Genomic DNA, 14,772 nt, shown 5'->3' with positions numbered 1-14,772 from the left:
TATGTTTGGGATTTATCTTTTAGCAAAATACAACTCAGTTCTCAGTAAAGGTGACTGATCTTTTGGACCAGTTTGGACCATTTACTGTGACACTATGATTCAGGACTGTTGCATAGGTCACCACTGTGTGGGAGAGAGTGGGATCCATACATTAGTTTGTATATATCAAACCATAAAGAGTTGTGGTTTTAACCTTATGCAAGGATAGAAGAAAATCTGTGAATATCTTGTTTCAGTTGATTTGTTGAGATTCTAAAATTGGCATGGGTACTTTCTGGGATGAGAATGGATGTACTTCAGTGCAGTCATCTACATCAGAGGCCTAGTGTTCCTTCTTTCAACAGTGTGGCTTGGGCAGTTGAAAACAAAAACTATTTTCAAGTCTCTGAGGAAGTCTGCCCATGGTTGAAAATGCTTCTGGTTTTTGTCTCTGATTTATGTCACTGCCTGGACTTTATGTGATTACTTTACTAGCGGCTTCTCAGTCTCCATAAGGAATTATGGTTAGAATGCTGTTTTGAGTGTGCCCTACCCAGTGAGGGACAGGATAATAACAAGGTAAAAACAAACTTGGGTTTCAGTGGCTGGAAGAGAAAGAGTTAAACAATCCATTTCCTCCACCGGCCATTTGCCCAAGGCAGGCTGACAGTCTCCCAGGATTGCTTTTCAATGTGGATGTGGACAGGTTATCAGTTGAGTCACAGGAATGAAGAAGAGCACAGCTGTTCTTCTATCCATCAGCCACCAGGTATTCTTTCTTTTATGGAAACAAGTTTTTAAAGTATCTTTGGGGGCACACCTCTAAGTATTCAGGAAGGTGTAGAGATGAGGCTACCTGCTGATTGAATGGAGTTAGACTATTAGCCCTCTGTCTTAGCATTTGACTGGTTAACTGGCAGTGGCTCTCTATGATCTCGGGGTGGGAGGTCTTTTTCCTCAACACTTGCTGCTTTGAATTCTGTAGCTGGAGAGGCCAAGGGTTGACCTTGGGGCTTTCTCAAGTGCTGCGTCACTTAGCCATGGCATCTCTCCTTACACAACTTCATGCCTTTGGATGGTGCTGAATTTTATTGTGCATATCTTGAGGTGTTTTAAAAATAAGTCAGAGCAGGAATTTCTTCATGAGGCACCAGGCAAATGCAGGAAATAGCTTCATTAACGTTTCTTAAAGTGTAGACTGTGGGATGCTGGTGCAGATTCGTCTCTGAAATTTAACTTTGCTACATTTATTCCTTTCATTACAGCATTTGGAAATGATTTCATCTCCCTTGTTTTAGCACAGTGTGTCTGACCACAGTCAGTGTTACTTAATGTAGAACTAGAAGGGCTTTTGACAGGCCAGTTGGTTTTTACTAGAACTAGGAAAATAAATGTACTTATGTTAGTATTTTGTTTATTGAAAAAAAAATTCTACTGAGTTCACTTTTGCAGTTCTTTTTTAATAAAAGGTAACTTGGGAGTGATGTTGATAGGTTGATCATGTGGTTCTAACTAGTTTATCCAGTTTCAATACCAATACCAGTTTCAGTACCAATTGCCAATTCCTCCGGTGTCTCAGCTGAGCAGCGGAATTTGCTCGGGAAGCAGTGGCTCACAAGAATTTGTTGTGCATCTGCATGTAACACAAGATTGTAGACATGTAGATGCCTGGAGAGGAAAATATCTAAAAAACCTCAGGAAATTTTCCCCACCCCCTCACCTCCTGAAGACCATGTTCAGTTTAGAAATTCTGAGGAGCATTCCGGAAAAAAAAACCCTGGAATATTTTCTCCTTTGTAATGAATGGAATGCTTTTTAAGATGAAGTTTTACTCAGAATGTGTCTTATGAAGATTTTTAATGTAGGACAGTCGGCAGCATATGTGTATATGATGTACACACAACATTTTTTCAAGGGTGTGTTCGTTATTTAAATGTCCGTATTTGTTCATGTTTAATGTGCTATAAGAAGATGATGGTATTCTACTGAAGAGTTTGTTTTCATTGGTTAACCCTGTGGGTTGGATCCAGCAAAGCTTCACTGGCAGGAGCCCATGCCCGCTTTCTCCTCCCCAGTGCAGCCAGTCCATTGGACTATAGGTCATGTGGATCCCTGGAGCTGGAAAGGAGTGGGTGGGGAGGAGATAACAAGGAAGAGATTTGTGATACTTCACTCAGCAATGGCTGGATCCCAACCATATATCTCAATATTTCATAAGTCATATTGTGACAGTGTATTTCTCTCCAAATAATTTTTCCTACTACTTTTTTATATTTTCTACTTTCTTCCCCTTCTTTCAGATGGCAAAAACTTAAGTTATGGGTTGGCTCCAGATTGACCTGGCCGTTTCCTCTGCTTCCCCCTTCCCACTGCAGACCACCTCCTGTCATTTCTTAGGGCCCCCTGCCCCCCCCCCCCCGAAGCAACATTTTATGGGAATCACAGAGCTCCAGTGTGGGTGGGAGTCCGTTCTAAGCTAAAATGGTCATGGGAAAAAAGAGAGAGAATAGTGTTGCCTTTGTGAACCATGGACTGTGGGGGTTGAGAAGCTTTCCGCAGCCTCTTCAGACGGCCCTGGCAGGCCACTTGGCTTCCTAGCATTCTAGACTAAGATTTGGCATTTAATAAGTCAAAAAAAATAGTTTGTTATTGATCAGGTATTAAAGCATTCACTTTAGTAAAACAGCAAAAAACCTTTAATCAACAGGTTTGAGCCTAATGCTAATTACAGAAGTAAATTGATTTATTTCTATTCAGTCTCAAATAAACTTCTCAAGTTTTAATTATTGTAATATTTAATCATGATGGGAAAATTATCTATAGAAGTGAATGAGTTAGTTCTCTTTGAGTTTTATTCTTGGAATTCATGGACCAATCTAGAGTTACAAAACAGTTAAGAAATTAAAACCAAAGCCTGTATTTTTTTAAAAGAAACTTCTAACAAATGGCACCACAGTGAAATAGACAACCGTCTACCTGCACAGTGGCCTTATATTATGAACTACTTTAGAACTGTTAATAATGAAGTCAGGATTCTTTCCAGGCAGAAGCATGGTTACAGTTTGGTGTGTGTATGTCTTGAGGGGGAAATTCATCGATCACTGAGTGACTTGTATGATAATTGCAGCCATTTTGTAGCATAATACGGTCCCATGAATTCTGCCTCTCCTTTCAGAAGTAGTAGAGAGGTGAGCTCTAGGATTTAAATTTCAAATTCCTAGCTACTACCAGCATCAGGTGACTAAATAAACATGCTTTGAGTTCCTCCAGCTCTGTTGAACTTTAAGCATGTGGAATGAAATCTCTCCAGATAGAAATAAAACCTTGTGCTGATAGCATTTTTTGAGTAGATTATGTAAAGGAAGCATAGTAGTTTACCAAAGAGGCTGGTGTGTGTAAGTGGGCAAATCGTTGATTATCATTCTTGTTAGATCTTGAATACTGTGTGGAGTCTTGTTGCCAGTTTTTGTGGAGGTGCTGCAAATTATAGGGAAGGAGAATAAACAAGTTGCAGATTGTGCCTGCCTACCTGTATTGCATTAGTGCGGACCTGTTGAGATCCATGGCAAGAAGAGCACCCCCTGCTCTTTTACCCCTGAACTTGAGCAGCTGTATGCCATTCAACAAGTGCTCTGACTGCTGGGTTTGGGGGTGAGGTGAGGAGGAGGCTGTTCACCTAGTCCTGAGTGTCCCTGCCTGTACTGTTGGAGCTTCTGGTACTGACTTTGAGCTTCTGGTACACATTCCATGATCCTGACTACTTTCCCATGCTTGTGCATGTCAGTGATGCAGTAAGTAATGTTATCGAAAGAAGACCAATACACCATGGTTGTTTTCACACGTCTTTACCCTCATGCAAAATCGTGTGTTGAGATTCTGCCATGAAACGGAATCACGACGGGGTGACGTCAGAAATTGCGCCATGAAGACACCCTCATTCTATGAGTTTTGTGTGAGAGTAAAGACTTGTGAAAACGACTCATGTAAAAGCCTGGACCAGTGACAAGCACTTGGGACCACATCTAACACAACCTGCAACACAACAGCCCTGACAACTGCAGAGGGTAGAAAGTTTTTGAGGGGAAAATACAGTATCAGAAAATTTTCTACCCCACATTACTCGTCCGTGCCACATTAAGTTGTTAGGGGTCATCCTGCCTTCACTGCTTAAAGAAGACTGGAGGAGGAAATCATTCCCCTGCCAGGACTCTTAGCCACAACCAGTTCAGAACCTTAGACTGGGGTGTGGTGGGGGGATTGAAGTTAGGATGTGTATCTCATGGGCCACATCCTGCAGCCCTCCACAATCGTATAAATTGTTATAGGCTCCTGAAGGCCAGTTTCCTCCTTGCTGATTACAAGAGGCCTTCAAGTGTGTTGTTTGGTTTAAAGATGGATTCAGACTGGAGCAAGTCTGTGGAGTAACTGGTTGAAAGAAAGGAGAACTAATCTGCGAGCAGCTCTTAAAACCACATCATCTTTTTGTAAAGAGAATTTGAGAACATGGAGGCAGATGAAACAACATGTGTTGACTTCCGGTTTGGGATTTATGGAGGTCTAACGCAGCTCCATTCGCGGAGCTGACCGGACTGCCGTTTTAACCGGCCGGAGGGGTGAAAATAGCCCGCGGCCGACTGCTCTCAGGCGGGGAGCAGGCAAAGAACGCTCAAGACCCTAGGGTGAGCTAGATCTCGGACGAGGGGGGGCTCTACTCAACGAGTCTCCCCCCGATCCTTGAGGTCCCACCTTGCGACGGGTCGGCTATAATCTCTGCGGCAGTTTTGGGGCCAATTCGGCTGGCATAAGACCTACATACCCAAGCTTCGATTGGGAAAGGAAGCTGAGAGGAGAATTTAAGATCGAAACAGCGATTACAACCCGAGAAAAGTGAAGAGAAGGTAAAGATCGCTATCTTTTGATACGGGACAGATTGACAAAAACAGAGAGGAAAGAAAGTAGATTTTTAAACTGCAACAGACTAGTGAAAAGGAGGTGAAGACTCGGCAGGAGTTGTATTTTAAAAGAGACTAAGTTTAAAGAAGTTATTAAAGAAATCGGACTATTGTTTTGAATACCTGTGGTTTTGGAGCTGTGGGAAAAAGACACCATCGCGAGACCTGCTGTGGGAAGACGGGAGACAGGAAGTGCGTAACAACAATAGAGTGGCTGGAGAAAAGCGGCCCTTGCCGAAGGACAGGAAGTAGGGAATCGCCATTTTTGAAAGGGGAAGGGTCGCGGCTTCAGCGGAAGAGGAAGTAGGCCATTTTGGATTACAACAACATAGAGAAACCATAGAGAAAAGACGCCCGACATTTTGGACACTTTAAAATTTAATTTTGGTAAAGATTGGGACATTTGAAAAAAGAAAAACGCTTAATTTTACGCCACGGAGTTAAGGAAGAGAGCAGATACGTGGGAGCGAGCTAAAGCAAGCCCCACGATGTCGAAAAAAGAGTGGCAATCGGCAATAGAAAATCTGGATAAAAATCTGGACAAAAAACTTGTAGATATGATTAAAGAACTTAAGGACACGAAATTGGAGCTTGTTAAAGAGGTTACACAGACAGTAAAGTCGGAGCTGTCAGAAGTGAAAAAAGGTATGGAAACGATTCGTAGTGAATTACAAGGAACGCAGCAGAGAGTTAAAACAGTAGAAGACGCGATGGAGAATTTAATAGACACGCAACAAACAGAGATGAGATTGGTGAAGGGGAGGATGTCAGTTGCAGAAACTAAACACATGGAGAAGCAGCTTCGTTTTCGTGGTCTGCCAGAAGTGGGGAAGTCAGCGCAAGAACAGATGACTGAGGTGTTGGCTGAATACCTGGGGAAGGAGGAGGAGGAAGTTGTGGCTATCCTAGATGTGGCGTACCGTGTGAATTCGAGAATTGCAACCCAGAGGAAATTACCAAGGGATGTGATTGTGCAGTTTACAACTAGAAACATGAAAGAGAGGATTGTGACAAAACAGTTTCAAGATCCATTGGAGATTGATGGCAAGACGATCATTATAATGAAGGAACTGCCCAGATCAGTGTTATTGGACCGGAAAAAATATAAAGTGCTAATTCAGATTTTGAAGGACATGAATATCAGGTACAGATGGGAGCTACCGGAAGGAGTGTCCTTTGAGTTTGGAGGGGCAAAAAAACGCATCAGATCTGAGCGAGAGATGGAGCGATTTATTAAGGACAATGAAAAAGACTTATCAACAAAACTATGAATATGGAGTGTAAAGTATTATCTTGGAATGTAAATGGACTAAACTCACCGAATAAGAGGAAAAATATTTTTCATTGGCTACTAAAACAAAAATGTGATATTGTTTGTTTGCAAGAGACCCACATTAGAAAACAGGATGTAAAATATTTAAAATCTGGAAAATTGGGCAAAGAATTTGTAGCGGCCTCCAACAAGAAAAAAAGAGGAGTGGTGTTGTATATAAAAGAGGAGCTACAGCCAAAATTTGTTATGAGAGATGCGGAAGTTAGATTTGTAGCAGTGGAATGCAATTGGAATTTAAAGAGAGTGTTGGTAGTCGGACTTTATGCACCTAACGGTGCAAAGGAAAGCTTCTTTGAGGATTTAAGGAAGCATTTAGACGATCTTGCATATGACCAGATAATTCTTGCTGGAGACTTCAATGGAGTGACAGACTTGGAACTAGACAAAAAGACTACAACAACACAAAAGAAAAGAGGACTATTGCCAAAGCTCTTTTTTGAGTTGATTCAACAAGAGACTCTCGAAGATGTATGGAGGAGAGAATATCCTAAAAGTAGACAGTTTACTTTTTATTCTGCAAGGCATTTTACATTATCAAGAATTGATATGATCTGGGCCTCAAAAGACTTAGCGTTATGGACTAAGGAGGTAGAAATAATGCCGATGGTAGGCTCAGATCACAACCCAATTATGTGGAAATTTCGAAAAAGGAGAAAAAGGAAAGCCTGGAGAATAAATGAGGACTTGTTACAGGAAAGAGAGAATATGGAAATACTGAGAAGAGAGACAAAGTTTTTTATACAATACAACGTGAATAAAGAAGTACCAACCAACAAAGTTTGGGATGCGTACAAGGCGGTTGTAAGGGGCATACTAATGGACTTAAATGGCAGAGCAAGAAAAAAGAAAGAGGAGAAAAGACAAGAGATTGAGGAGAAAATAAAAGCCAAAGAAACACAGTTAAAAAAGAGACCAGGGAAAAAGAAGGTATACCAGGAAATCAAAATTCTTCAAGAACAGCTAACAGCAATGAGTAATAAAGAATTGGAGTGGAATCTTAAAAGACTGAATCAAAAAGCGTTTGAGGGTGCTAATAAACCTGGGAAATATCTGGCATGGCAATTGAAGAAGAAAAGGGAAAAGAAAATAATAAATAAAATCTGTGAAGATAATAAAACGTACTTGGAGCAGACTACCATTAGTAGAGCCTTTTATAAATTCTACGCTAAGCTGTATAATAAAAAAGAAGTAAACAAAGAATCAATAGCATCATATCTGGAGAAAACCAAACTTCCAGAAATCTCGGAAGCTTGGAGAAATAAGTTGAACAGTGAAGTAACTGATGAGGAAATAAGCAAGGCAATACAATCCGCAAATCTAGGAAAGGCGCCAGGGCCAGATGGACTTATGGCTAAATTTTATAAGACAATGGCCAATGAACTGGCACCATTCCTAAAAGAGGTGATGAATGGAGTTTTTAGGGATCAAAGGATTCCAGATACTTGGAGTGAAGCGAATATATCATTGATCCCAAAAGAGGGCCAAGACCTGACTAACGTGAAAAATTACAGACCTATATCACTACTTAACAATGATTATAAAATTTTTGCGAAGATATTGGCGGAGAGACTGAAGGGGTGGCTCTCGGAAGTCATAGAGGAGGAACAAGCAGGCTTTTTGCCAGACAGACAAATAAGAGACAATTTAAGGACAGTGATCAATGCTATTGAATATTATGACAAGCGTTGTGACAAAGAGGTTGGTTTCTTCTTTGTAGACGCTGAAAAAGCGTTTGACAATTTAAACTGGGACTTTATGTTTGCCACTATGGAAAAGCTACAATTGGGAGAAAGATTCATCAGAGCAATTAAGGAAATTTACAGAGACCAGACTGCAGCAATTGTAGTGAATGATGAATTGACCAAGAAATTGACGATTAGTAAAGGAACAAGACAAGGTTGCCCGTTATCTCCATTGTTGTTCATTTTAGTATTGGAGATTCTGATGATACAAATACGACAAGATGAGGAAATTCGAGGAATAAAAATAAAGGACTATTCATACAAGGTCAGAGCATTTGCGGATGACATAATGTTAATTGTAGAGGACCCACTGGAGAACATGCCAAAAGTGATAGATAAGATCAAGGAGTTTGGAGACTTGGCAGGTTTCTTCATTAACAAAAAGAAGTCAAAGATATTATGCAAAAACATGACTAAGCAGAAACAACAATTGTTAATGGAAACAACGGATTGTGAAGTAACAAGTAAGGTGAAATATTTGGGAATTGAGCTGACTGCAAAAAATATAGATTTGTTCAAGAATAATTATGAAAAATTATGGACTCAGATAGAGAGAGATTTGATCAAATGGAATAGATTGAACTTGTCATGGTTGGGCAGGATTGCAGCAGTTAAGATGAATGTGTTACCAAGAGTAATGTTTTTGCTACAGACAATACCAATCATCAGAGACTCTAAACAATTTGAAAAATGGCAGAGGAAAATATCAGATTTTGTTTGGGCAGGCAAGAAGCCGCGAGTGAAAGTAAAAGTTTTACAAGATGCAAAGGAAAGAGGCGGAATGCAACTGCCCAACCTGAGACTTTATCATGATGCAATCTGCCTAGTCTGGTTGAAAGAGTGGATGACATTAAAGAACAAGAAACTATTAGCCCTAGAGGGATATAAAAAATTTTTTGGATGGCATGCATACCTATGGCATGACAAAGTAAAGGTCAACTCGATGTTCCTGCATCATTTTGTAAGGAGAAGTTTATATACAATCTGGAAGAAGTATAGAATTTACCTACAAGAAGGAACCCCCTTGTGGGTGGTTCCATACGAGGTGATAGATCCGAGAGCTGTTGATAATGAACAACAATGTTTAACGTACAAAGAAATAACTAAAACTGAAGTATCTAAACTCAGAATAAAGACGCAAGAGGAACTATCACCTAACTATGATTGGTTCCAGTATAGACAGATTAGAGACTTATACAATTCGGACTCTGTAAAGGGAGGTATACGAATAGAGAATTCGGAACTAGAGCAGACCCTTCTTAAAGACAAGAAAAGAATATCCAAGGTATACCAAGTACTGTTGAAATGGTATACCGAGGATGAGACAGTTAAAACACAAATGGTGAAATGGGCTATAAATTTTAATAAAGAAATAACAATGGAGGCATGGGAATACTTGTGGAAAACTACAATGAAGACAACGACATGTACTAATATTAAAGAGAACATTTACAAAATGATCTATCGTTGGTACATGACACCAAAGAAGATTGCGCTAGGGAATTTGAACACTTCTAATAAATGCTGGAAATGTAAGAAGCATGAGGGCTCCCTCTATCATATGTGGTGGTCGTGTGAGGTAGCTAGGCAGTACTGGGGGGAAATAATAAGAGAAATGAGTGAAATTTTACAGTTTCAAATAAATAAGAACCCAGAACTCCTGCTGCTAAACTTGGGAATGGAGGGAATTCCAGCCCATCATAGGACGTTGATATTTTATATGACAGCAGCAGCTAGACTTTTGTATGCGCAGAAATGGAAAGTACAAGAAGTGCCAACTATCGAAGATTGGATCTACAAATTGCTGTACATGGCAGAAATTGACAAGATGACAAGAAAACTGAGAAATCTGGACTCAGGGCAGTTTAACACAGACTGGGAGAAGCTGAAACAATATCTGGAGAAGAAATGGGAGGTGGGAGGAAAACTGTGGCAGTTTGAGAACTACTGAAGTATAATAAAAGTATAAAAGAGAGGGGTGACTTTACCGGGGGAGGAAGAGATAAATGTGAATTTATAAGCAGTTAGATTAACAGATTGATATATATATAGATATGTATAGGTTAACAGATAGAATATTGATAGAAAATAATTAATGATAAGGTTTAAATACGAGGATTGAGTAACCAACAATATTTTCTTTCTTTGATAAGATTTATATGCACCAAACTGAATGTACAGAAGAGTCAAATTGATTGACTATGTGATGAGCTATATAGAAATACCATAAAAAGATAGAACGAGTAATATATAGAGAACAAGTCAAATTGTTTGATTTAAATGTAAGATTTTTATGGTTTATGATATATAGGTTTATGATATATTGAAATATTCAAAACTGGAAAATGGGATAAATTGTTTATCCAAAGACTTACAGTTTGGGTGTATAAAAAGAAAAGTAGTTAAAGATGTACTGCTTAATATAATGGAGAATGTATATCTGTTTTAGACAGAGGAATTTAATAGAAGTAAGGGAAAAGGGACAAAGGGTGGGAAAGCTGTTGGAAGTCAACAAAAGGGGGGGAAAGGGAGGGGGTTAGAAATGAAAAATTTGGGGAAAATTGAATGTAATGTAAAAATAATAATATTCTAACCCAATAAAAAATTTTTCAAAAAAAAAAAAAAGAAACAACATGTGTGTAACTTTGGAAATGTCTGGTTTGAAGGCATGTCTACCTGAAACAGTTGTGGGAACAAGAATTGGAAGGGGGGGGTGTGCACGTGCACACGCGTGCGCGTGTGTGTTAGGAGAGAGATTCTGGAAAACCCAGTCCAGCTGTGGCCACGCTCCACGTTCTTTGCTGGTTTTCTTGCTTGGGTGAAAGTGGTGTAACAGTGACCTTCAACAGGGAAGAAAAAAGGGGTGTGGGGGAAAGTCCCCACAAACTCAACCCAAACAAGCAGGGGAACAAAATAGAGTGGTTAAGTAACAACCTAAAAATATATATTAGAAAGTATTTATTCTAAACGTGCACTTGTTTTACAATGACCTTCTCCTTGCTCCTGCAGTAACAGAGTAGAGTTCATCCCTGCCAAATCATACAAAGCACAAACCATGTTTTGTAAACCCACTTGAAACCTTGGTTTCTGATTCTCAATTGCTGGATGGTGGCAAGCTATAATGATGCCCTATTAAGCCATTGGTGAAGCTTCCTGGATCCCGGTGTGGTGTGATGCCTGTGTTGACTGGGTGTGGTGACTTTTGATAAACTTAGTATAAATGTTCACTGCCCTTGGGCATTCATGCCCTAATGATCCTCTGTGGCAGTGCTGACTCAGAGCATGATGTCACATTGCAAGTTTCTTTTTTAGCAGCTTTGGCTCAGGTTGTTACTTCAAGCTTATCTCTGTTGTTACAGAGTATTTTTATGTGGGAGCAGAGTCTGCTCCATTGTCATCCCTGCCTTGATATTAATCTGTGATAATCGGTTACGTTGCGGTTTTGAGTAGCTTGAAAGGATCTGTTATGCCTGGATAGTTAAGGAAGCTGATGGCACTTCTCACATTCAGCTAGGTAGCTAGCTGCCTGCAGTGTTGTGGCTGTGCAGCTTAGAGCCAAGCTACAAGAGACAAATTACACGAGGAGGAGCACGTGAAGGGAGTCGCAATGTTAGCTGGAAAGCTGAGTTTTAAAAGAGATTGGAAGGCTTTGTTAATTTCCCCTCTCTACAGAGCCAGGGAGATGCTGCTCAGAGGGTTTGTAACTTTCCTCTTTGCCTCTAAGGCTCTGTCAGTTTCACCTCCCCTTCTAAGAGGCAAAATAAACAAACCTTCTGAGCAGGGATGTCCTTGGCTCTTTAGAGAGGGGAAATTGACAAAGCCTTCTGATCTCTTTTAAAACTCAGCTTCCCTTCATGTACTCCTCCTCGAGTAATTCATCTCTTGTAGCTTAGCTCTTAGTTCATTTAGGTTGGGTGGAGGTTGCAATAGACACTAGTCTTGCATGCCCACCCCAGATTTATTTATTTACTTAGTATGTAATCTGCCTTTCTCACTGAGGCTCAAGGCATATTGTAACTAAAAACAATTTAGGAATATTTGTATAACACATACAACTAACAATTACTCCATAGTGATTAAAATAGTAGAGTCCAGTAGCACCTTTAAGACTAACTAACTTAACTGAAGCATAAGCTTTCGAGAATAACAGTTCTCTTCATCAGATGCATGGAACTGTGGTTCTCGAAAGCTTATGCTATAGTTAAGTTGGTTAGTCTTAAAGGTGCTACTGGAGTCTTTACTATTTTGCTACTACAGACTAACAGACTAACACGGCTAACTCCTCTGGATCTATGTCCATAGTGATTGTATACAAAATCAGAGAATTGTACTACCTTGAATGACCTGCTGGACCAACATTCAAGCAGGGAAGAACAGTAACCTGTTTAGCTTAGACAAGCTTAATGTTTTCAACAGAGGTAAAAATTCTCATATGAGAATCTAGATGATACTGTTCCATGATAGGAAGAATGCAGTGTTGTTGCATTTGGCAATCTTTGAATGAAAGCAGATTTCTGTTCCATGTATCATTCCTGTAGAACTTTTTAAGCATACATAGATGTTTATAATCCCCTCCCTCTCAGTTCACAGCAGCCCTGTGAAGCAGGTTGGGAAAGAACGGATTTGCACAAGGCTGCTAAGAACTCCCAGACATGCAAGTCCAGTAAAACTCTTCTTACAATATTGACCCCTCTTTATTTAAAGGAAAGATGGGCCATACAATGACATATTACAGTTTTTTGTAGTGTAAGTAGAATCGAAAGTAAAGTTTTGTTCAACAGGAGCCAGTATGCTAGGTCAAACACATGCAACTCTTCCTGAAAGATGCAAATGTGCATTTGCCTGTGCAAGTTAGTTTTTTTGCCAGTGGTTAGATAGTGCTTTGTGAATACGAAACAGGACATAGCCATTTATTTGCACTTTTGCATGTTTATAAACATGAATTATCCCCCCACTAAATGGTTACAGTTATGGGCAGTCTTTATATAGAGTTACAAGACGCTTGTTCAACAGACTTTACATTGATGGCAATATGTGAAGGTGGTTCTTTTATGCAAGACTTAGTACAAAAAGTATTTGCTTTTTGTTGTTGGGATATGGAAAAGGTAGAAGTTGACCAAACAGTGTGATGCATTATTTAGATGAATTTGGCATCTGACTAGGCTGTTCAAATCAGCTGAATGTTCTTAATAAGGAATGACTCTCATCAGAAGCCCTTGAAGTATATAACTGTGAAAGTAACATGCTTTAAAACTGCCCACAGCGGCATTCCCCTAAACTTTTTTTCTCTTCTCTCTCTCCTCTAGGAACGCCAAGGCCGTGTGAAGTAGAACAATGGTCCCTTCCACAGAGACTGCAGCAGATGTTGCGACCTGAGTATCTTTCAGACAGGAAGGAATACTATACCACAGAAAATTAGGACTTGTTTCATTGACTTAAAAAAAAAACTCTTTAAAAACTTTCAGTTTAAATAAAAAGTATTGGAATTTCACAAGATACGTGGGACTTTAAAAAAAACCCCAACAAAAACCCTTCTAGGTAGAGTATAGGTGAAAACTGTCTCCTTTCTTTTGGCTTTGGTTGTGATTTATGAGCATATGCTTTGGTTTTTTTGTCTTTTTACTATGTTAATTGGATTTTAAAGTCCGTAAGTGGCATATGCCTTTTTTCTCTAATTTTTAAACCTGCCGCTTTCCCTTTCTCTTAGCCTTCTTGAACCCAACCCATCTTCCCCTTGGTTGTTGTTTTTGTTTTGTTTTTGACATTTGCACTTGGAACACCGAGTTGTGACTTTCTTTTGGACATCCACCATAGGAAGTGGAATGAATAACTTTTCCCCTCCCTTCCCCACTGTGGACTGGAAGAAGAATTTTATGAAGAATTTGAGTTTTTTTCTTATGCCTAGAAGATTGGATGGAATTTGTCAACAGTTCTGTGTCCGAGGGAATGCTTCATTTTCTCTGAACCTCCGTCACTCAAAAAAAGTCAACCGCGAAGGAGTCCTAAGAAATGTTCTGTTCTTGTGCATTATATGGATTACAGATTAAGTCTGGATTGATTTGATTTGAAGGCTAAAAAGAACAATGGTAAAAAAAAACTTGTTTGTTTACAGGAAAATTAATTTTGGAAGAAAAATATTGTAAACTGTGTAGTGAATGTTTCTTCAGTTTTCTTGTTAAGCCAATGAGGAATGGGCATTGCCTTTCTTTCACCATTAATCACTTCTCAATAATAAACGTGAGACCCTGTTGAGCATCACTTTTTCGCCCCTTAGTTCTTAGTGCTTAGGCTGCTTCTTTGGTACATGTACGTTGCTTTGAGGTGGCATCCTGTGGAGGCAATGAAGGCAGGCAGACTGGGGCTGTAAGTAAGAGGTTTCCAACCTCTACTTCATTGGCTGGGTCTGCGGACTTCCTCTATCAGGGTCGTTTCTCTGCACATTGCCTTATCAACCAAAGTGGGCCCTTGGCAACAAGCACAGGGTGTTAAATCGGTCTGTGTGTTTTAGAAGCCAGGTGTTTGTAATTGCAGGCCTGTTTTTACAACATGGTGGCAGCCCTGTCATAATTAGGACTAGTTTTGCTGGCATATGGGGCAGCCCACCACAGACTGGTAAATTTCCCTGGTCTCCCAAACAGGAGGCATTGTAGGATGCTGCTAAGGTCCCTCTGGCCCAGCTCAGCAAAGGCAGAATGCTAATGGGCTCTAGAAATTTCTGGCAGAGCTGGTTTAAGGAAATGTCCTTCTGGAAAATATCCAGAGCAAG

The 14,772-nt window shown here is 40.0% G+C and overlaps 1 protein-coding gene across 1 annotated transcript in view; it reads left to right on the top strand.

Annotated features, from left to right (window-relative positions):
- YTHDF2 (YTH N6-methyladenosine RNA binding protein F2) overlaps positions 1-14,264 on the top strand; it is a 30,770-nt gene extending 16,506 nt beyond the window's left edge. The window contains exon 5 of the mRNA XM_054999818.1: positions 13,313-14,264. Coding sequence (XP_054855793.1) covers positions 13,313-13,336 — 24 coding nt within the window. The 3' untranslated portion in view covers positions 13,337-14,264. The remainder of the gene's footprint in view (positions 1-13,312) is intronic.
- The last annotated feature ends 508 nt before the right edge of the window (positions 14,265-14,772 follow it).

Source organism: Eublepharis macularius, chromosome 15 (genome assembly GCF_028583425.1).
Source record: "Eublepharis macularius isolate TG4126 chromosome 15, MPM_Emac_v1.0, whole genome shotgun sequence".
Taxonomy (NCBI): domain Eukaryota; kingdom Metazoa; phylum Chordata; class Lepidosauria; order Squamata; family Eublepharidae; genus Eublepharis; species Eublepharis macularius.
This window is presented reverse-complemented; position numbering and strand designations above follow the sequence as displayed.